The sequence below is a fragment of the Equus quagga genome, chromosome 13, assembly GCF_021613505.1.
Source record: "Equus quagga isolate Etosha38 chromosome 13, UCLA_HA_Equagga_1.0, whole genome shotgun sequence".
In the NCBI taxonomy this organism is placed as follows: domain Eukaryota; kingdom Metazoa; phylum Chordata; class Mammalia; order Perissodactyla; family Equidae; genus Equus; species Equus quagga.
Genome location: NC_060279.1, coordinates 31,364,810 through 31,385,888, shown reverse-complemented (window position 1 = coordinate 31,385,888; position 21,079 = coordinate 31,364,810). Strand labels below are relative to the sequence as shown.

Here is a 21,079-nt window from a genome sequence, read left to right as displayed (position 1 = left end):
TTTCTGTTCAGAAATGTTTGTCCTGTTAGTGTGTATATTGGGAATCTTTGAGTCTTGGAAAAGAGGGTTTATAATATATTATTGGTGTCATGGTTTAGGACAGTGGGGGGCTCTCTGAGACTCTGAGGAGGTCCTTGAGGTCAAAATTATTGTCGTAATAGTTCTAGGACATCATTTGCCTTTTTCACTCTCATTCTCTCATGAATGAACAGTGGAATTTTCCAGAGGCTCCATGATGTGTAATATTGCAACAGCTTGAATGCTGAAGGAGCTATGGGAATCCAGCAGTATTCTGTTAAATAAAACATTAAAGAGATTTAAAAGAAAAAAAAAGCCTTTCTTCTCACTAATTTCTTTTTTGTTTTAGAAAATATACTTATTTTTCATAAAATATTTATGTTAACTATAATGATTATTTACCTTTTTATGATTTTACCTTTTAAATGATTTAACAAATATTTTAACATTTCTCAGTTTTAGTTTATAAAACAGTAAATATTGATAGATATGACCTCTAAATAAAACCTTACTGGGTTCCTCAGTAATTTTTCAGAGTGTTAAGGGGTCCTGATACTGAAAAAATTAAAAATCACCTGTTTAGAAAAAGATTGATGGGAAAAATCTAGGCCTTTCCGTACATCCTTGTACTTCAGGTCTCTTTTTAGAATATCACCCTTTCTTTGTTTTTTAGAGATCAAGGGACTTAATGTTCTATTTCTGTCCCAGATTCATCTCGGGAACTAAGTAGCTTGTCAATCTTCCAAAAATAACAATTCTTTGTTTTTTCCTTTGTAGATTTGATGGTAGAGTGGTGGCAAAGCTTCCTTTCACCCCCCTTTCCTACATCCAAGGGCTGTCTCATCGAAATCTGTTGGGGGATGACACCACAGACTGTTCCTTCATCTTCCTGTATATTCTCTGCACCATGTCGATTCGACAGGTGAGTGACCACATCTGCTATTGAATATGTATGTCCTTCCTTACTCTCATACCCTAAATTAGCATTGACTTCTGTAATACTGTGTCTGCTGTTGCTACTGAGATCTTTCAGTTGGTTGTTTTAGAATTCCCTTATATCATCTAAAGCTGTTTCAAATGTGTAAAGATCTAGATTACTAATCCTTGGGGATGGAAATAGCCATAAAACCAAACATGGTTTCCACATCCCATTCTTAGAGCTCTCAGGTTCCTTTTTCATTACAGCTATCTAAAGGTACTAAAGTAAAGAGTGAGTTTGATTTTCCAAGTATCATTTCTTCTTTATTACACATCTGTGCCTTTGTGGCACTTAAGGAAAACAAATAGGCGTAATAATTTGGTGATTTTAAGTTATTCACAACTGAGATAAAATCTGGGTTATAGGATTTACATTTGACCAACATGATAATCAGACATTCACAGTAAAAAAGAGTGAGAGCTAAGGGTTGTAAACTTAACCAGTATGCCATAAAGCCAGCCTTATCTTTTTTTTTTTAGAGGAAGATTAGCCCTGAGCTAACATCTGTTGCCAATCCTCCTCTCTTTGCTGAGGAAGACTGGCCCTGAGCTAACATCCGTGCCTATCTTCCTCTACTTTATATGTAGGATGCCTATCACAGCATGGCTTGCCAAGCGGTGCCATGTCTGCACCTGGGATCCGAACCGGTGAACCCTGGACCACCAAAGTGGCACGTGGGAACTTAACCACTGCTCCACCGGGCTTGTCTTTGTATACTTTAAAGTACCTTTGTATTAGTATATACTATGCACCTGAAAGCTATATGTTACACAAGTGGTAGATGATAGACTGAAATATAAACTTATAAACTTGGCAAATTGGGGTTATATCATTTTTTTATTGAAGTCATAATAGTTTATAACATTAAGTTTCAGTTGTACATTATTATTGGTCAGTCACCATATATATATGCCCCTTGACCCCTTATGCCTACCGCCAGCTCCTTTCCCCTCTGGTAACCACTAATCTGTTGTCTTTGTCCATGTGTTTTTTTTATCTTCCACATATGAGTGAAATCATATAGTGTTTGTCTTTCTCTGTCTGGCATATTTCACTTAACCTAATACCCTCAAGATCCATCCGTGTTGTTGTGAATGGGACAGTTTTGTCTTTTTTTATGTCTGAGTAGTATTCCATTGTATATATAAACCATCTCTTCTTTATCCGTTCATCAGTCGGTGGGCACTTGGGTTGCTTCCACATCTTGGCTGTTGTGAATAATGCTGCAATGAACATAGGGGTGCATAAGTCTTTTTTGAATTGTTAATTTCAAGTTCTTTGAATAAATACCCAGTAGTGGGATAGCTGGGTCGTATGGTATTTCTATTTTTAATTTTTTGAGAAATATCCATACTGTTTTCCATAGTGGCTGTACCAGTTTGCATTCCCACCAGCGGTGTATGAGGGTTCCCTTTCCTCCACAACCTCTCCAACATTTATTGTTTTTCGTCTTGGTAGGTATAGCCATTCTAACAGGTATAAGGTGATATCTCATTACAGTTTTGATTTTCATTTCCCTAATGATTAGTGATGTCAAGCATGTTTTCATGTGCCTATTGGCCATCTGTATATTTTCTTTGGAAAAATGTCCATTCATATCTTCTGCCCACTTTGTGATCAGGTTGTTTGCTTTTTCTTGTTAAGTTGTATGAGTTCTTTATATATTTTGGAGACTAACCCCTTGTTGGATATATGATTTGGAAATCTTTTCTCCAAGTTAGTGGGTTGTCTTAATATTCTGTTGCTGGTTTTGTTCACATTGCAGAATCTCTTTACTCTGCTCAAGTCCCATTTGTTTATTTTTTCCTTTTGTTTCACTTGCCCAGCTAGACTTAATATTCAAAAAGATCCTTCTAAGACTGATGTCAAAGAGTAGCTTGCCTATATTTTCTTCTAGGAGTTTTGCAGTTTCGTGTCTTAGCTTCAAGTCTTTAATCCGTTTTGAGTTCATCTTTGTGTATGGCAAAAGATAATGGTCTACTTTCATTCTTTTGCATGTGGCTGTCCGGTTTTCCCAACACCATTTATTAAAGAGGTTTTTCCTTTCTGCATTGTATGTTCTTAGCTCCTTTGTTGAAGATTAGCTGTCTGTAGATGTGTGGTTTTATTTCTGGGCTTTCAATTCTGTTCGATTGATCTGTATGTCTGTTTTTGTACCAGTAGCATGCTGTTTTGATTACTATAGCTTTGCAGTATATTTTGAAGTCAGGGATTGTGATGCCTCCAGCTTTGTTCTTTTTTCTCAGGATTGCTTTAGCTATTTGGGGTCTTTTTTGGCCCCACATGAATTTTAGGATTCTTTGTTCTATTCCCATGAAGAATGTCATTGGGATTCTGATTGGGATTGCATTGAATCTGTGGGTTGGTTTAGGTAGTTTGGACATTTTAACTATGTTTATTCTTCCAATCCATGTGCATGGAATATCATTCCATTTCTTTATGTCATCATCAATTTCTTTCAACAATGTCTTATAGTTTTCATTGTATAGGTCTTTCACCTCCTTACTTAGGTTTATTCCTAGATATTTTATTCTTTGTGTTGAGATTGTAAGTTGGATTGTATTCTTTTTTTTTTTTTTTTTTTGAGGAAGACTAGCCCTGAGCTAACAACTGCCGCCAATCCTCCTCTTTTTGCTGAGGAAGACTGGCCCTGAGCTAACATCCATGCCCATCTTCCTCTACTTTATATGTGGGCTGCCTACCACAGCATGGTGTGCCAGGTGGTGCCATGTCTGCTCCTGGGATCTGAACTAGCAAACCCCGGGCTGCCGAAGCAGAACGTGTACACTTAACCGCTGTGCCACCAGGCCGGACCCCTGGATTGTATTCTTGAGTTCTCTTTTTGTTAGTTTGTTATTAGAGTATAGAAATGCAACTGAGTTTCGTAAGTTGATTTTGTACCCTGCAACTTTGCTGTAGTTGTTGATTATTTCTAATAGTTTTCTGATGGATTCTCTAGGGTTTTCTGTATATAAAATCATGTCATCTGCAAATAATGAGAGCTTCATTTCTTCATTGCCAATTTGGATACCTTTCATTTCTTTTTCTTGCCTAATTGCTCTGGCCAAAACTTCCAGGACTATGTTGAGTAAGAGTGGTGAGAGTGGGCACCTTTGTCTTGTTCCAGTTCTCAGATGGATGGCTTTCAGTTTTTTTCCATTGGGTATGATGTTGGCAGTGGGTTTGTCATATATGGCCTTTATTATGTTGATGTACCTTCCTTCTATGCCCATTTTATTCAGAGTTTTTATCATAAATGGATGTAGGATCTTGTCATATGCTTTCTCTGCATCTTTTGAGATGATCATGTGGTTTTTGTTCCTCATTTTGTTAATGTGGTGTATCACATTGATAGATTTGCAGATCTTGAACCATCCCTGCATCCCTGGTATAAGTCCCACTTTCTCATGGTGTATAATCCTTTTAATGTATTGCTGTATTCAGTTCCAGTATTTTGTTGAACAACAAATATGTCACTATGTTCAACAGCGATATTGGCCTGTAATTTTCCTTCTTTGTGTTGTCCTTGTCTAGCCTTGGAATCAGTGATGTTGGCCTCATAGAATGTGTTAGAAAGTGTTCTGTCTTCTTCAATTTTTTGGAATAGGTTGAGAAGAATGGGTATTAAATCTTTGAGTGTTTGGCAGAATTCTCCAGAGAAGCCGTCTGGTCCTGGACTTTTATTTTTTGGTTGGTTTTTGATTACTGTTTTCAATCTCCTTGCTTGTGATTGGTCTATTCAGATTCTCTATTTCTTCTTGATTTAGTTGTGGGAGGTTGTATGAGTCTAAGAATTTGTCCATTTCTTTTCTTCTAGATTGTCCAATTTCTTGGCATATAGTTTTTCATAGTGTTCTCTTATAATCCTTTGTATTTCTTTGGTATCCATTGTAATTTCTCCTCTTTCATTTCTCATTTTATTTATTTGAGTCTTTTCTTTTTTTCTCAGTGAGTCTGGCTAAGGGTTTGTCAATTTTGTTTATCTTCTAGAAGAACCAGCTCTTAGTTTCATTGGTCCTTTCTACTGTCTTTTCTTTTTCTTTCAATTTCATTTATTTCTGTTCTAATTTTTATTATTTCCCTCCTTCTGCTGACTTTGGGCTTTGTTTGTTCTTCTCTTTCTATTTCTGTTTGGTGTAGTTTGAGATTGCTTATTTGAGATTTTTCTCATTTGTTAAGGTGAGCCTGTATTGTTATGAATTTCCCTCTCAGGACCACTTTTGCTGCATCCCATATGAGTTGATACGGTGTGTTTTCATCTTCATTTGTCTTTCTTTTTTAGTCAGATTTCTTTTTTAATTTCTTCAGTGGTCCATTGGTTGTTCAGGAGCATGTTGTTTAGTCTTCACATATTTGTCACTTTCCTAGCTTTCTTCTTGTAGTTAATTTCTTTGTTTCTTTTGTTTTGTTTTGTTTTGTTTTGTTTTGTTTTGAGGAAGATCAGCCCTGAGCTAACATCTGCTGCCAATCCTCCTTTTTTTGCTGAGGAAGATCAGCCCTGAGCTAACATGCATGCCCATCTTCCTCTACTTTATATGTGGGATGCCTGCCATGGCATGGCTTGATAAGCAAGGGGTAGGTACGCACCTGGGATCCAAACCTGCCAACCCCAGGCCACCAAAGCAGAACGTGCGAACTTAACTGCTGCACCACTGGGCCAGCCCCTCTTGTAGTTAATTTCTAGTTCCATAGCATTATGGTTGGAAAAGATCCTTGAGGTGATTTCAGTCTTTGTAAATTTATTGAGGCTTGTGTTATTTCCCAACATATGGTCTGTCTTTGAGAATGTTCCATGTGCATGTGAGAAGAAGGTGTGTTTTACTGTTTTTGCATGGAGTATTCTATATATATCTATTACATCTATCTGGTCTAGCTTTTCTCTTAATTTCACTATTTCCTTGTTGACTTTCCTCTGGATGATCTATCCGTTCATGTAAATGGGGTGTTGAGATCTCCTACTGTTATTATGTTGCTGTTAATATCTCCTTTTAGGCCTATTAATAGTTGCTTTGTGTACTTTGGTGCTCCTGTGTTAGGTGCATATATGTTTATAAGAGTTATGTCCCGTTGGTGGAGTGTCCCCTTTGTCATTATATACTGCCCCTCTTTGTCTCTCTTTGCTTTTTTTGTCTTGAAGTCTACTTTTTGTGATATAAGTATGGCAACGCCTACTTTCTTTTGTTTGCCATTAGCTTGGAGTATCATCTTCCATCCCTTCACTCTGAGCCTGTGTTTGTCTTTAGAGCTGAGATATGTTTCGTGGAGGTGGCATATTTTTGGGTCTTGTTTTTTAATTCATCCAGCCATTCTGTGTCTTTTGATTGAACAATCCATTTACATTTAGAGTGATTATTGATATATGAGGGTTTACTACTGCCATTTTATCACTTGTTTTCCAGTTGTTCTGTATTTCCCTTCTTTCTCATCCTGTGTGTTTCCCCAACTGCCAATTCAGTTTGGTGGTTCTCTATGATGGTTTTCTCATTGTTTAACATTTGTGTCTCTGTTCCAGTTTTTTGTTTAGTCGTTATCATGAGGTTTGTATAAAAGATCTCATAGATGAGGTAGTCTATTTTCTGATGAACTCATTTCCTTAGTTGGCAGGTTCCATCCCTTTCCTCTTCTCCGTCTGAGTTGTTGTTACAACTTATTCCATTTTGTGTTGTGAGTTTGTTGTTAAAATGAAGTGATTATAGTTATTTTTGATGTTTTTCTTCCTTTTATCTTTAATGTCATAAGTATGTGTTTGCTAACCTGTTCTGATAGAGAACTGCAGTTTTCTGATTTTGTCTGCCTATTTATCTCCTTGCTCAAGGCTTTGTAAACGCTTTCTTTTTTTTCAGGTATAAGGACCTTGATCATTTCCTGTGGGAGGTGTTTTGTGTCAATGAACTCCCTCAGCTTTTGTTTATCTGGGAAAGTTTTTATTTCTCCATCATATCTGAAGGATATTTTTGCTGGATAGAGTATTCTTGGCTGAAAGTGTTTATCTTTTAGAATTTTATTTATTTTTTATTTTTAAAGATTGTATTTTTTTCCTTTTTCTCCCTAAAGCCCCCCAGTACATAGTTGTATATTCTTCGTTGTGGGTACTTCTAGTTGTGGCATGTGGGACGCTGCCTCAGTGAGGTTTGATGAGCAGTGCCATGTCTGCACCCAGGATTCGAACCAATGAAACACTGGGCCGCCTGCAGCGGAGAGTGTGAACTTAACCACTTGGCTACGGGGCCAGACCCTAGAATTTTAAATCTATCATTCCACACTCTTCTAGCCTGTAAACTCTCTGCTGAGAAATCTGCTGACAGCCCAATAGGAGTTCCTTTGTAGGTTATTTTCTTCTGCCTTGCTGCCCTTAATATCTTTTCTTTCTCATTGACTTTTGCCAGTTTTACTAATATATGCCTCGGAGAAGGTTTTATTTTACATTGACGTAGTAATGAGTTCTTTTAGCAGTTCTCATCTATTATTTCTTTGAACAAGCTCTTTGCTCCTTTCCCCTTCTCTCCTCCCTCTTGCAATACCTATAATCCTTATGTTGCATTTCCTAATTGAATAGGATATTTCTAGGAGAATTTCTTCATTTCTTTTTAGTCTTCTCTTTCCTCCTCCACCTGAAGCATTTCTATATTTCTGTCATCTAAATTGCGGATTCTATCCTCCATAAATCAGCTCTATTTAAGGACTCCAGATTTTTCTTCACCTCATTCATTGTGTTTTTAATCTCCAACATTTCTGATTTTTTTGTAGTTTCAAGCTCTTTTGTGAAGAATATGCTCTGTTCATTAATTTTATGCCTGATTTCATTGAACTGTCTTTCTGAGTTTTTTGTAACGTTTTATGAAAGCTATTTTGAATTCTCTGTCATTTATATTGTAAAATTGTATGACTTCAGGATTGATATCTGAGTGCTTGTCATTTTCCTTCTGATCTGGAGTGTTAATATACCTCTTCATACTATTTGATTGGGTGGAATTGTGCCATCGTGCAGTGGTAGTATCTGCTTGCAGATTCCATCTGCTGCCACTGGCAGTGGGTCAGGAGCTGTGTATTCTGAGCCCACCACAATCACTGGCAGCTGTGCCTGTTCTTGGGAAGCAGTGTTGACAGGGCCCATCTCCTTTTGCCTGTTGGCAGCCACTGCTTTACACACGTATGCACAGGCACTCTGTCAGGGGTCCTTTGCTGTGTCTGACCAACTGAGCTGGTGCACCACGTGGTGATGGGGGGGGTTCTTTCTTTCGTGTGTACAATCCCACGGGTGCTCCTACTCTGCCCTCACTGTCTGCCCTCCTGGGCTGTTTGGCTTGGTGAATACTCTCCCATGATTTCTTAGCCTCCTTGGTGTAGAGCTTTGCCATGGACTGGGAGGCAACTCTGAGAGTGAAGGCATCCCTGCAGAGGGCTGCTCAGAGCTGCATGTGGTCCCATGCCCTGGATCACTGCCATTTGGGGAGGGAGGGGAGATACCCTTACCTCCTTCCCTGCCTCCTGAGGGGTCCAGCACCTCCACACCCTCCGCTGTGTGGATCTCTCAGACGTCTCTTGTGTTGTGTGAATGTCCTCTGTTGGTTTATGAGCATCTTTTATGTTGTATCTTAGGGAGGAGAGTCTAAGGGAAGAGCTCACTCCACTGTGATGCTGACTTCACTCCAGGGTTATACCATTTTTTGCTCCTAAGAGCAATGTATGAAAGTGCATGTTTCTCCCAGCCTCACCAGTAGAAATTGTCAGTCTTTTGAATGTTTATCAATCTGATAAGTAAGATTTTGATTTGCATTTAGATTGGGCATCTCTATTTGTCTAAGAGCTATTTATATATCTTTTTCTTTTGTTGGTAAATGAGAGATTGTGTACACTTTTGCCTATTTTTCTATTGGGTTGTTAGTCTTTTTCTTATTTTTTAGCCCTTATGTAGGGAGATTAGCCCTCTTTGTGGGCTATAAGTTTCAAATAATTTTTCCAACTTGTCATTTGTGTTTCAGATTTACTTACAATGGTTTTTGCTGTGCAAAATTTTATTTATTTACTGGGGATTCTTTTCCCCTCAAATTTAGCAGCCTTTTATGGTTTTTGGATTTTGAATTATGATGAGAAGTATCTTCTCCACTCCTAAATTATGAAGAGATTCATCCTTGCTTTCTTCTAGTACTTTTGTGGTTTCATTCTTTATATTTTAATCACAGGTCAGTTCACTTGGAGTTTATTACTGTGTACCTTATTTACTCATTTTTTGCCTTCCTGTACTTTGCCAACTATTATGTCATTTTTTCAGAGAAAACATGGATTCATTTGAGATCACAGGTTGCCTACCACTATTTTCAAAGACTAAGAAGCCATTCTTTCGAGAGAGTTGAAAGAATGCAGTGAGCTGAATGATTATTCTTGAGTCTGGTGTGTGTTTGAATATGATGAAACCCTGTCAGAAACCTAGTATTACTATTTTCTCTGGAGTGCCTACCTAAATTCATCTTTGAAATTTGCAAGTCTGTTCAGATCCCAGTGACAAAGGTTTCATAGGGTGCGACTTCTCCTTTCTTTACGCCTTGTTTAGATAATCAGGTGTTTTGGCATGTGCTGGTGTTGTAGTATGGGCTAAGCAGTGTGATCTGAAGCCCTAGCGTAAAAGAATATGGAGGAGTGGGTCAAAACATATATGTTGTACCTAGACAGTCTCAAAGGTTTAAACTTGTCAGTGTGACTGCCCATTGTAGCAGGAATTCTCCTGAGGTGCTCTCAAGTCAATCCTCTCTTATATCCAAAGGCTACTTTCTGGTTTCCTATATTCAGTAATTCCAGTGCTGTTAATCTTTTTTTTAATTATTATTATAGTAAAATAGACATAACATAGAATTTACTATTTTAACTATTTTTAACAGTACAGTTCTGCGACATTAAGTACATTCACATTGTTGTGCATCTATCACCACTGTCCATCTCTAGAACTTTTTTATATTCCCAAACTGAACATCTGTACCCATTAAATACTAACTCTCTATTTTCCCCTCCCCTTAGTCCCTGACAACCATTCTACTTTCTGTATCTATGAATTTGACTATTCATGTTTGTGAATTTGACCTCATATAAGAAGAATCATATAATATTTGTTCTTCTGTGACTGACCCGTTTTACTTAGCATAATGTCTTCAAGGTTCATCCAGGTTGTAGCATGTGTCTGAATTTCCTTCCTTTTTTAAGACCGAATAATATTTCAACATATGTATATGCCACATTCTTTTATACATTCATCCATTGATGGACACTTGGGTTGCCTTCACGTTTTGGCTATTGTGAATAATGCTGCTGTGAACATGAGTGTATAAATATCTGTTCGAGTTCCTGTTTTCACTTTTTTGGATTGTATACCCAGAAGTAGAATTGCTGGATCATATGGTAATTCTGTGCTTAATTTTTTGAGGAATCACCATACCATTTTCCACAACAACTGCACCGCTTTACCCAATACTGTTAACCTTGAGGCTTCAATTCACTACCAGCTTGAGATCATTTTTTAAAGGATCCAAGTAATTTCTTATATTTTTGTTTCAGTGACTAAAAATCATTATTTCATTCACTGGGGGGTTACTGTTTACACTAGATGTATAAAAGGAATGTACATTTTATGCAGTTTACCTCTAGCAATGAGGGTGGCCTTGTTTGTTTTATTGGGGAAGTCTTCATATAGTAAACCAGAATATAGCGTCTAGGAGAAAGAGAAACATTTCTGTTATTGATGTCTTTAAAGTCTCACCAGTGAATTGCTGCAGTGGTTAGGTATTTTACCACCTGGTTTCCTGAGTTTATGTTTTTACAGTCTTTTATTTGTGAAAGATTATGACTACATGTACATATGTGAGTGTTAATAAAAACATTTCTATAGTATTTACCATAATCCATTTCTTTTACTAAATGTGAGTGATGGTGTAATTAAACCAACTAGCTCTAGTCCTTTCATGACAATGATAACCCCCTTATTATGATGGAGATTTAATATTAGATTGAGTTAAGGGTATCTGTTCCAGCCATTTGTTTCCCCATCCTTAAGAGAACTGATTATCACATTATTAATAATTCCTTGATAGACTCATTTGTTCATTCATTTCTTCATTCAACAAAATTGAGCAAGTATATGTATCAGGCTCTGTGCTGTGGGTTTATATACAGTTCTAAACAAAACTGACATCTAATGGTCCTTGCCCTCATGAAACTTGTTTCTTTTGAAATAAAAAGGTTAAAATTTCCCACCTTTAGCTTCACTTTAAAAAAACTCGTTATCAAATATGAAGGTGTAGAAGTGCATTTAAAATTATTTCTATTGTACTGATCATTCAGAGTAGAAGCATATCAAACAAGAATTAAATGTAAACTAAGGCAGTTTTATGACATATTACTAATTCACATAAGTATTTGTGAGTCTGGTTTTCAACTATTACACATTTTTTTTCCATTCTAGGATGTTATTGATTATTTGATTCACTGTTGACTAAGAGCTTTCAAGGAAAAGCAGAAATAGTACTATACTGATCATATTATAGATTTGAAGACATTCCTCCTTCAGAAACTTTAAATGTTGGGGATAGAGAAGGAAGGCATAGTAAGATTGAGCAAATATAGTATTAGGAGGTAAAACATTGACGTTTGAATCTTGTTGCCACTTACTGGATTAGTGTCCTTGGGAAAATCATATAACCTCTGAGTCTCAGTTTTCACAAAGGTGAAATGGGGTTTAGTGTACAACCTCACCATCTTATGATAATCAGATGACAATAATATAGAATGTTAGCAGTTGTTCTTCAGGTGACACTTTTTAAAAAATCTGTTAACCCTGCCTCTTTGGAGTATTTTTTAAAATTAATATTCGTTTCCCAACCCAAGATAGAACAAAGTTTCTTTTTACAGATTAGCACATGATGATATGTCATATCAACTGAAAATAAATCTAATTACCTTTTCTTATTTTTATCTTTCTCCTTTTGTTTACTTCCTTAATGTTTAGTGATAAATGATTAGCTGCCTTGACCTTCACATCACAACTGTTTCCTTTGTATGAATTTGTAGCAACGGAAATGGCAGATCTGCCAGCTTCCATTGGAGGCATTAAGCTAGTCCAGTAGTGATGGAATTCAAGAATAAAAGGAAATTTCTTTAACTCCTAAAATTAAGGTTTTTTTCTTTTTTTTCTTCTTATTATTATGAGTCGGTAGATTGAGTAAATGATAGTCTCCTCTATATAAAGTGCTCTAAAGCTAAGTGAAAAATGGTCTATTCTTAGAAATTTATATGCGTGTAAAAGCTATGAACAGAATTTTCCTTTCTTTGACAGCAAATCGATTAGTGATTCTGAGGAAAAGTGGAAGACAGAGTTTCTTATCTTTTTTTCTTTCATCACCTACATCTTAATATATAACTTCATGTATGTATGACCAAAGTCTGAAAAAGTATCAGTGAGAATTTGTCATTGTCTCCTTCAACAGGTATATGTGCTCAGGACAGTGATAAAAATAGGTAAATTTTATTTTCTCTCACACTTTCAGCTTTCTGAGGGCAAAGTATTTTGATATGCCTTGTATATGTATCAAAATAGCTTCTAATTATGTCATGTCAGTATATCTTAAAGTCATCAGAATGATAAAAGAATTAGATGCCTGCCATCTCCTGCGCCTCATCATTAATTTATGTCACTTTATTTAAGGTTTAGAACCTAATTCATTAATGTCAGTATAGCTCATCTACAATCAGGGTATCCACAAGCAAGGTATTGTAGTATTTAATTTCAGATCAGTTAAGAGAGTGCTTGTGGTTCAGAAAATGACAGCTAACTACTAATTGAGAAGAACAGATTATTGAGGCATCATCTTAATCTGTTCCCTTTGTGAATTGTTTCAGTGCATAAATTCAAGACTTTAGTTAGAATAATCCCTGTCATTGCTGAAGATTGATTCAAATCCTTTTAGTATGCCCAGAATTCATCTCTGATGCTGAGAATATAAGGGTAAAAGTGATGATCTCTGCCGTTGTGGAACGCACAGTCTACTTGGAAAGACAAACCCGTAAGAATCGGTAGAATATGATTGATTCTCTTTGTGTGTATCTGTGTGCATGTACAAAATGCTATAGGAGGAAAAAAAAACATGCTTTGGAAGCATAATGGCTACAGGGATGGGTTCTATGAAACTAAGATTTATACGAGAGGGCATTTGAGTTGTATCTTGAAGAATGAGTAGGGTTTTCCAATCTTATCAGAGTGTTCTTGGCATAGGAAACTTGGAGGCTTGAAAACATAGAGGCCTGAAAGTGTATAGTGAATATAGAGAGCACTGGGTCCAGAGTTGTCGATGGGATGTAACAGGAGATGAAGCATGTCACTGCTTAAGGTGGGTACCGCGCAGTACAGCATTAAGTGATTTCTTTTTCTTTTTCTTTTCTTGTGTGTTTCTTCACGCAAGTCTGCTGGTGACATACTCTCTTTAATCTTTATCTGAAAACATCTTTACTTGTCTTTATTCTTAAAAGATATTTTCACTGGGTACAGAATTATGGGTTGGCTGTTTTTGTTTGTTTTAATCCTTTTATCATTTTAAAATGCCTTTCCACTATCTCTAGCCTCCGTTGTTTCTGATGAGAAGTTCTCCATCTCTTTGTATCCCTGTAGATAATGTGTCACTTTTCTCTAGCCTCTTTTAGATTTTCTCTTTTAAATTTCATTTTCAGCAATTTGACTATGATGTGGCTAGGGAATTAAAAAAAAAAAATTATCCTGCTAGACTTTGCGGTTTTCATTAAATCTGAGAAATTTCAGCAATTTTTTTCTTTTTCTTTTTTTTTTTCAAAGATTCGCAGTTGGGCTAACAACTGTTGCCAATCTTTTTTTTTTTTTTTTCCTGCTTTATCTCCCCAACCCCCCCCGTACATAGTTGTATATCTTAGTTGCAGGTCCTTCTAGTTGTGGGATGTAGGACGCCGCCTCAATGTGGCCTGACAAGTGGTGCCATGTCCGCGCCCAGGATCCAAACCCTGGGCCACCGCAGCGGAGTGCACGAACTTAACCACTTGGCCACGGAGCCGGCCCCAGCAATTTTTTTCTATTGGTGAGGAAGAGTGGCCCTGAGCTAACATATGTGCCCATCTTCCTCTACTTTTTATGTGGGATGCTGCCACAGCATGGCTTGATGAGTGGTGTGTAGGTTCATGCTGGGATCCAAACCCATGAACCCTGGGCCACTGAAGCAGAGTGCCCAAACTTAACCACTACATCACCAGGTCAGCCCTCAGCAATTATTTCTTCAAACTTTGTTTTTTTCCTCGTTCTTCCTCTCTTTCTCTTTTGTGATTTCACTTACTTATACATTAGTCTTTTCAGTATTGTCCAGTAGGACCCTGAGGCTCTGTTCGATTTTTTAAAATCTTTTTCTCTCTGTGCTTTAGAGAGGATAATTTCTGTCAATCTGTCATCAAGTTCACCAACTCCTCTGTTGTCTCTAATCTGAGTTAAGCTTAAGCCCATCCAATGATTTTTAAATTTTGATATAATATTTTTTAGTTTCAGAATTACCATTTGGTTCTTTTTTTTTTTTTTTTTTGGGCTATCCTTTTTTTCCTGCTGAGATTTCCTTTGTTTGTTTATTATAAACACATTTTCTTTTATGTCCTTAGACATACTTATTTAGCTGCTTTAAAAACCTTCCTTGTCGACTACTTCCAACATTTGGATTATCTCAAGGATGGACTCTATCTTTTGCCTGTTTTCTTAAACAAGGGTCATATTTTCCTGGTCTTGGTATGTCTAGTAATTTTGGATTGTATCTTGGACATTGTTAATGATAAGCTGTAGAGACTCTGGGTTCTGTTATTCTTTGGAAGAATATTGATTTTTTTGGTCTAAGCAGGCAATTAACTTGGGCCTCAACTCTAAACTCTGTTCCTTTATAGTGCACAGCACTTGAAATCTTGTTATTTTAGTCTTAGCTGGGCTGCTTGAAGTATAGTTTGAATCAGCCAGAAATTTGGGCAGAGTTTAGATGTAGAATTTTGAAATCCCCTTCTGTTAGCTCTCTATTTTTTTCCAGGAATCTTTCCCTCAATTTTCAGCTGCTTTGATTGCCCTAAACCTTGTTCTTTGGTTCTTAAAACCCATAAGACTACAGTTTTATTCTGAGTTTTAGATACGCCACACAGTGCCAAATGGGTCCTATGATCCATTATGAGATTTAAAAAATAAAATAAGACTTTTTGTCTTCCTACGCTAAACTAAAATTCAGAACATTCTCCTTGACTAATAGTCAGATAAGGGGCTAAACAAGAGATCTAGGGAAATTTTCTTTGGAAAGGTGGTTGAGACAGAGACAGAGATATTGAGATTGTCTCTTGATCCCCTGACATTTCCCCCCCCCCCCCCCCCCAAAAATACACCTTCATTACAAAAGAGGCCTTTGGACAACCTAGGGCAGAAAAAAATGACATTACTCTGGTGTAGATTTGATATGCTCATCCTTGATTTCCACTTTGGAGATATGTGTTGAAGTCTGCAATATAATTTGTTACAACCTAGACACATTCTAAAATGTTAGAGCCACAGGACACTGTGGCCCCTTGAAGGCGTTTGGTGGGGAAACTTGAAGGGGCCAGCAGGGGACTTCAGGACCCCAACTCTATTTTATCTGTTTTCTATATTGGGTTTTTACATGAGATTTTGTTTAAAGAAAGGATTCTTTGGCTTAAAGGTCTGAAAATGATCTAATCAGCCCCCTTTTAAGTGTAAGGAAAGTGAGATTTGGCAAAGTGAAACATTGCCTGTTGTTCTTTTGCCTACTTGTACTGGAACTCAAGTCTTCTGACTGCTAATCCAGTCATATTTCAGCTACACCAGTGTTGCACTATCGTTTTTTTTTTTCAGTAAATATTTAATATCTACGTCATTCTGCCAAACAGCCTGTTGAGATATAATGTGAAAACTCTGGGGCTCCTGGATGGGGCCATTTGAGGCGATTGGATTTTGTACACAGCTTTATGGATACAGTAAAGATTATGTTTTGAGAACTTGATGAGAAGTTGTAATCAATTGGAAGCAAGGGCTGGCTGCCAGATGCCAGAGAAACTAACAGAGTGAACTGAGGATTGCCATGGCTGAGTTATTTCAGCTAAATGACTAAGAAATAAAATTTAGTAGAATGTATTTATTACCAGTGACCTGGGTCTTCCCAAAATATCTAGTTAGCAACCAACAACTTCCTTTTCTTGATCACCGGTTCTTAACCTTCACAAAGAGGAAGGAACGCAAATCCTGTAGTGGTATTTTTCTGGGTTTCCTGCCAATAGAAGGCATGATTACGGGAAAATGGTTTTCCTTTGTTTTTCCCTTCTGACATACACTCTTCAGTTTTTACCCTATTAGACAGGACTGAACAGAAATTTAAAATCAGTGTTTTATATTTTTCCAAAACCTTACACATCTTACTATATTTTGCATTTATATTGTGTTCTTCCATATCATCTTTATAATATATTAAAACTCCTGTCTTTTAGCAAAATACACACAGGCATACCTTGGAGATATTGTGGGTTCAGTTCCAGACCACTGCAATAAAGTAAATATTGCCTTAAAGCAAGTCACATGAATTTTTTGGTTTCCCAGTGCATATAAAAGTTACATTTGCACTATACTGTAAGTCTATTAAGTGTGCAATGGCATTATGTCTAAAAATACAATGTGCACACCTTAATTAAAAAATGATTTATTGCTAAAAAATGCTAACCGTCACCTGAGCCTTCAGTGAGTCCTAGTCTTTTTGCTGGTGGAGGGTCTTTTGTAAAAAAACACAGTATCTATGAAGCACAATAAACTAAATCTTGCTAATTAATTAGGACTGGAAAATTGGAGGAGAATTAAGAGAGTATTGGAAAGTAGTCAGGTCAGGTTCAATGGATGAGGTTGTTGAAGGCGATAAAGGAGATAATATATATAAAAGTACTTGCTACACGGTGCGATGCTCAGCAAGTATTTATTGAATTACAGCCTGACAGTTGGATCTCCTTTTCCTTTTCTGCATATAAGAATAATAATAAACTTGCTTCATTGAGTTGTTGTGAGGATTAAATGAGAACATACATGTAAAGTGCTTAGAACAATGCCTAGCACTTGAGATACCACTGGCAAAAATATTTGTCTTTATTTTGAATTATCCTGTTTAGCAGTATTTCAAAAAGTTAGAGACAGGGAATGAGAAAGGAGTATACAACTATTATTAATACAACTATTATTTTTCCATATATTCTTACAGTCTTTATAAGCACTTTTTGTCTACTTTATTTTTTAGAGCAGTTTTAGGTTCACAGCAAAGTTGAATGGAGGTACAGAGCTTTGCCACATATCCCCTATCCTCCACTTACCTCCTATCACCCACCTATCCCCTATGCCCTAGATATCCACAGCCTCCCCAACTATCAACACCCTGCACCAGAGTGGTACGTTTTTTACAGTCAGTGGACCTACCTTGACACATCATTATCATCCAAAGTCCGTAATTTACATTAGGGTTCGCTCTTGGGGTTGTACATTCTATGGGTTTTGATTTATATACATTTATTCACTTAACAATATAACTTGTGTATTTTTCTATGGTGTACTCACACACAGTCTTCATAATAGTAATTCTTTTTATAAGCCAGACCTGCTACAAGATTTTTTACTCCTGAGATAAAGATCTGTGAGAGAGGGGGTTTAACAGAGGGAAACTGTACTTTGACTTATGTCGGTTCACGTTCTGCCTTGTAACCTCTCTCTGCCTCAACCTTCTCATCTCAAAAGCAAGGATAACTAAGGAGATATCTAGTCCTATTTGCAAACTTTAAAGTGCATAGAAATGTATGATGTTATTACTACTGTGGACAGAATAGTGACCTCCAGGCTTTTACCTAGGTCTTTTGCATCTTGAGACCATCAGTTAGTTCCTCCATGTATTTTAGAGGAAAAGACTTCACTGACAGAGAAGCAGGGGAAATTTTATCTAAGAAAAACTATCATAAGACCTAGGTTTATTTGTGATACTATAGGAATTTAAACTGTTTAGAATTTCACTAAAGGATAAGATTGCATGCAGCAAAGGCAGAGCATTTGTATTAAAGTACAAATACTTGAGTGATGTAACTTTGTTAAACTTAATTTAGTGTTTCCAAAGGGAGCCTGTGACAAGGAGAACAAAGTATAGAGCTGCTTGAATTTCCATGAAATTCGGCCTCGGCTAACTAAAATGCCTTCGTTTTAACATTTATGTTGCTGCTGTGGTTGTTGCTGTTAGAGCTGTTTCCCATCTAGAGCAGTGGCTAGTGTTCAGTAGTCATTTATCTGTTTTTAATTCATAACTCAGACTAGCAACAGTCTGCCCTTTCAGTCTGCCCTTCAAAACATTTCCTGTTTTTCTTTCAGTTGTCTTTAAATCACAGTAAACCTGTAATTTAAAGGGCATCAGAGGTTTTTACACGGGTCTTTATCTCTAAAATGATAAGGGCTCATTTAATTGACCCCGTCTCTACAGAATAATGGAGCAATGATCCCTTGTATATTTTGTCTAGACTGTGTTATTGTGTTTGTTAACTAGACAAATGTATTTATCAGCAGCTATCTGTAATGTCTTATTATTTAAAATGTTATCTTTAAAGCAATTTCCCATAATGCCTTGCTTAATGCTGGATACCATTGTATGTGGTTGGTAAATATGTACTGATTATATAAAAGAAATTGGAAATCAGTGACATTATATTATTTGGTCTTCTTTTTGCTTTCTTTGTGCAATGGATTTTTAGAGGTGAGCATAAAGGAGCTATTTTTATTATAAAAGTAATACAGACATCTTCAGCTTTACTAAGGAGAAGTAGCCTGATCTACTAATGATTGATTTGCCTTCTTACCTTGTTTTCAGATTTCTTTTTAATGTAAGGCATGAGCTATAGTATTGTAGCTCATATTATTCATTGAATGAATAAATAAATGTAAATAAATATAATTTAAATGAGTTCTTAAAGTTGTATCTTCATATTTAAATATTTGGTTGTATTCTGACAGAGTATATCTCAGAAGTATGAACACTCACATCTATAACACTCATCATTCTTAATGATGAAGGATCGGGGGAGTGTATACTTCAGAGAAGCCTGAATATGAGTATTTTCATAGTGCTTTAGGTACAATAGGTACTCAATAACTATTGAATGAATGAATGCATGCATGCTCATCTTCCTACTGTGGGGGGGGAGTTTGTTCTGAAGACCATAACTTTAATGTAGGAAGTACTGTGTAAGACAACCCATTAGATTAAGAATCAAAACACATAGGTTTTAATTCTAACTCTGCTTTCCATTTAACTGTTTAATTTCGGACAAGCCATCATACTTTTCCAAGTTTTAATTGGAATTCTCAAATATAAAATGGAAGAATTGAGCAAGACTAATTAGATGATCTTTAAGGGTTTTCCCTCTTGTAAATGCTGTACAAAATCTTAACAACTGACCTTTACTTAACCTCTCCACGTTCATAAACCTTTCCCTTCCCTCTTTAAAGGATGCCAATGAATCCCTACATCACACTGTCCCCTCATGACTGTTCTTTAGTACGCCTACACCTGTCTGCTTCCGCCAGTTGAGTCATTGCCTTCCAAGAGCCGCTTGTGTTTATCCCTAAAATGTTTATGCTAGTTCTATTTGTTGTTGTATTTATGTAATTTAATTTAATTTATAGTTACTGATGAAATCTGACTATAAAAATAGTTTTCTGAAAACTAGTTTAATAAAAGTAAGTTTCTAAAAAAAAAAACTATTGAATTAGATGTGAGACAATTGAAAAAGATGAGGAGACGTATTAAAAATCTAGGATTTTGGACTCAGATTGCTTTGTAAGAGCCTAAGTTCTCTCACCACTTTGAAGACATTGAAACTGAATATTTCAGTTTCAGCTTTAGATGGTTCCGTAATGACTAAGTCCAGCCAGAAGACCCATACTCAAAGAAAAGGCCCTGCTACAAGAAATAGCTGCTGAATGTACTTTATATGTTTTTGTTATTATGATTCTCCACTGTACAAAATTAGCTTCTTTGGTTAATAGACCAATGTCCCATCAGAGGACAGCAAGAGGGATTCTACTGCTCTGTGGTCTCTGTAATGTTTTAGGCCTTTTAAAAAATAACACAGTAGTAATCATTCTGTTTTGTTCATTTTAATTTGTATGGCTTTTCTTCATATGAGATTGCTCTAAAATACTCTTCCCTATATCTCATATTAAAACCCAACTCTTATTCTGTTTATTTCACAGAATATCCAGAAGATTCTTGGCCTTGCCCCTTCACGAGCAGCCACCAAGCAGGCAGGTGGATTTCTTGGTCCACCACCACCTTCTGGAAAGTTCTCTTGAAATCAAGAAGAACCGTATAATTCTTGTCATTCTTTTTAGACATTCAAATCAGACTGGCAACTATTTGGTAGCAAGAGCCATAGGCAGCCTTAGCACATGGGCAACCTTCTAATTTTGAGTTATTTCTAGACTTTTTTGGTATGATTCAAATAAGGATGGTACCCAACAAACATGACAGTGCTTTGGGTCACAGATTAATTTTTATTAAATAAGTGTCTTGATTAGATAAGTTCAGCTGATATTTATGTAATGAGAAACAAATAGCATCTTTCTTGCTTTGCTTACATGAATATTTTCTGTGGGACTGACTCTCAAGTTTGCTGTGTGCCATGTACCGTGGAAGTTGGTTCTCCATGAGTATTTAGAGATCTGGAGGAAAAATTTGTTTATGTAACTCTTAATTGGAACTATTTGTTGTGTGTTTTTCTTCAAGCCAAATATATGACCCAAAATCAATAAAGAGGCCAAAATTTTAGCTATTTCATCTACAACGAGAGATCTGTTTTGTTTTACCATGTTTCTAGATACATGTTTTTAGTAATCTGGACATGAGGGTAAACATTGGCCAGGAAGGGCTAAAATAAAAGTTTTTAATGTACTATTTTATCATACTTGTCTCATATAGTCAAAACACAAGGTTGTTCTATTATGGGAATTGGGAAGCATGAGGGAAAAGGAAAATAATA

The 21,079-nt window shown here is 36.5% G+C and overlaps 1 protein-coding gene across 1 annotated transcript in view; it reads left to right on the top strand.

Annotated features, from left to right (window-relative positions):
- TMCO1 (transmembrane and coiled-coil domains 1) overlaps nt 1-20,872 on the top strand; it is a 56,971-nt gene extending 36,099 nt beyond the window's left edge. The window contains exons 6-7 of the mRNA XM_046683649.1: nt 796-940; nt 20,295-20,872. Coding sequence (XP_046539605.1) covers nt 796-940; nt 20,295-20,393 — 244 coding nt within the window. The 3' untranslated portion in view covers nt 20,394-20,872. The remainder of the gene's footprint in view (nt 1-795; nt 941-20,294) is intronic.
- Nucleotides 20,873-21,079: the final 207 nt, after the last annotated feature.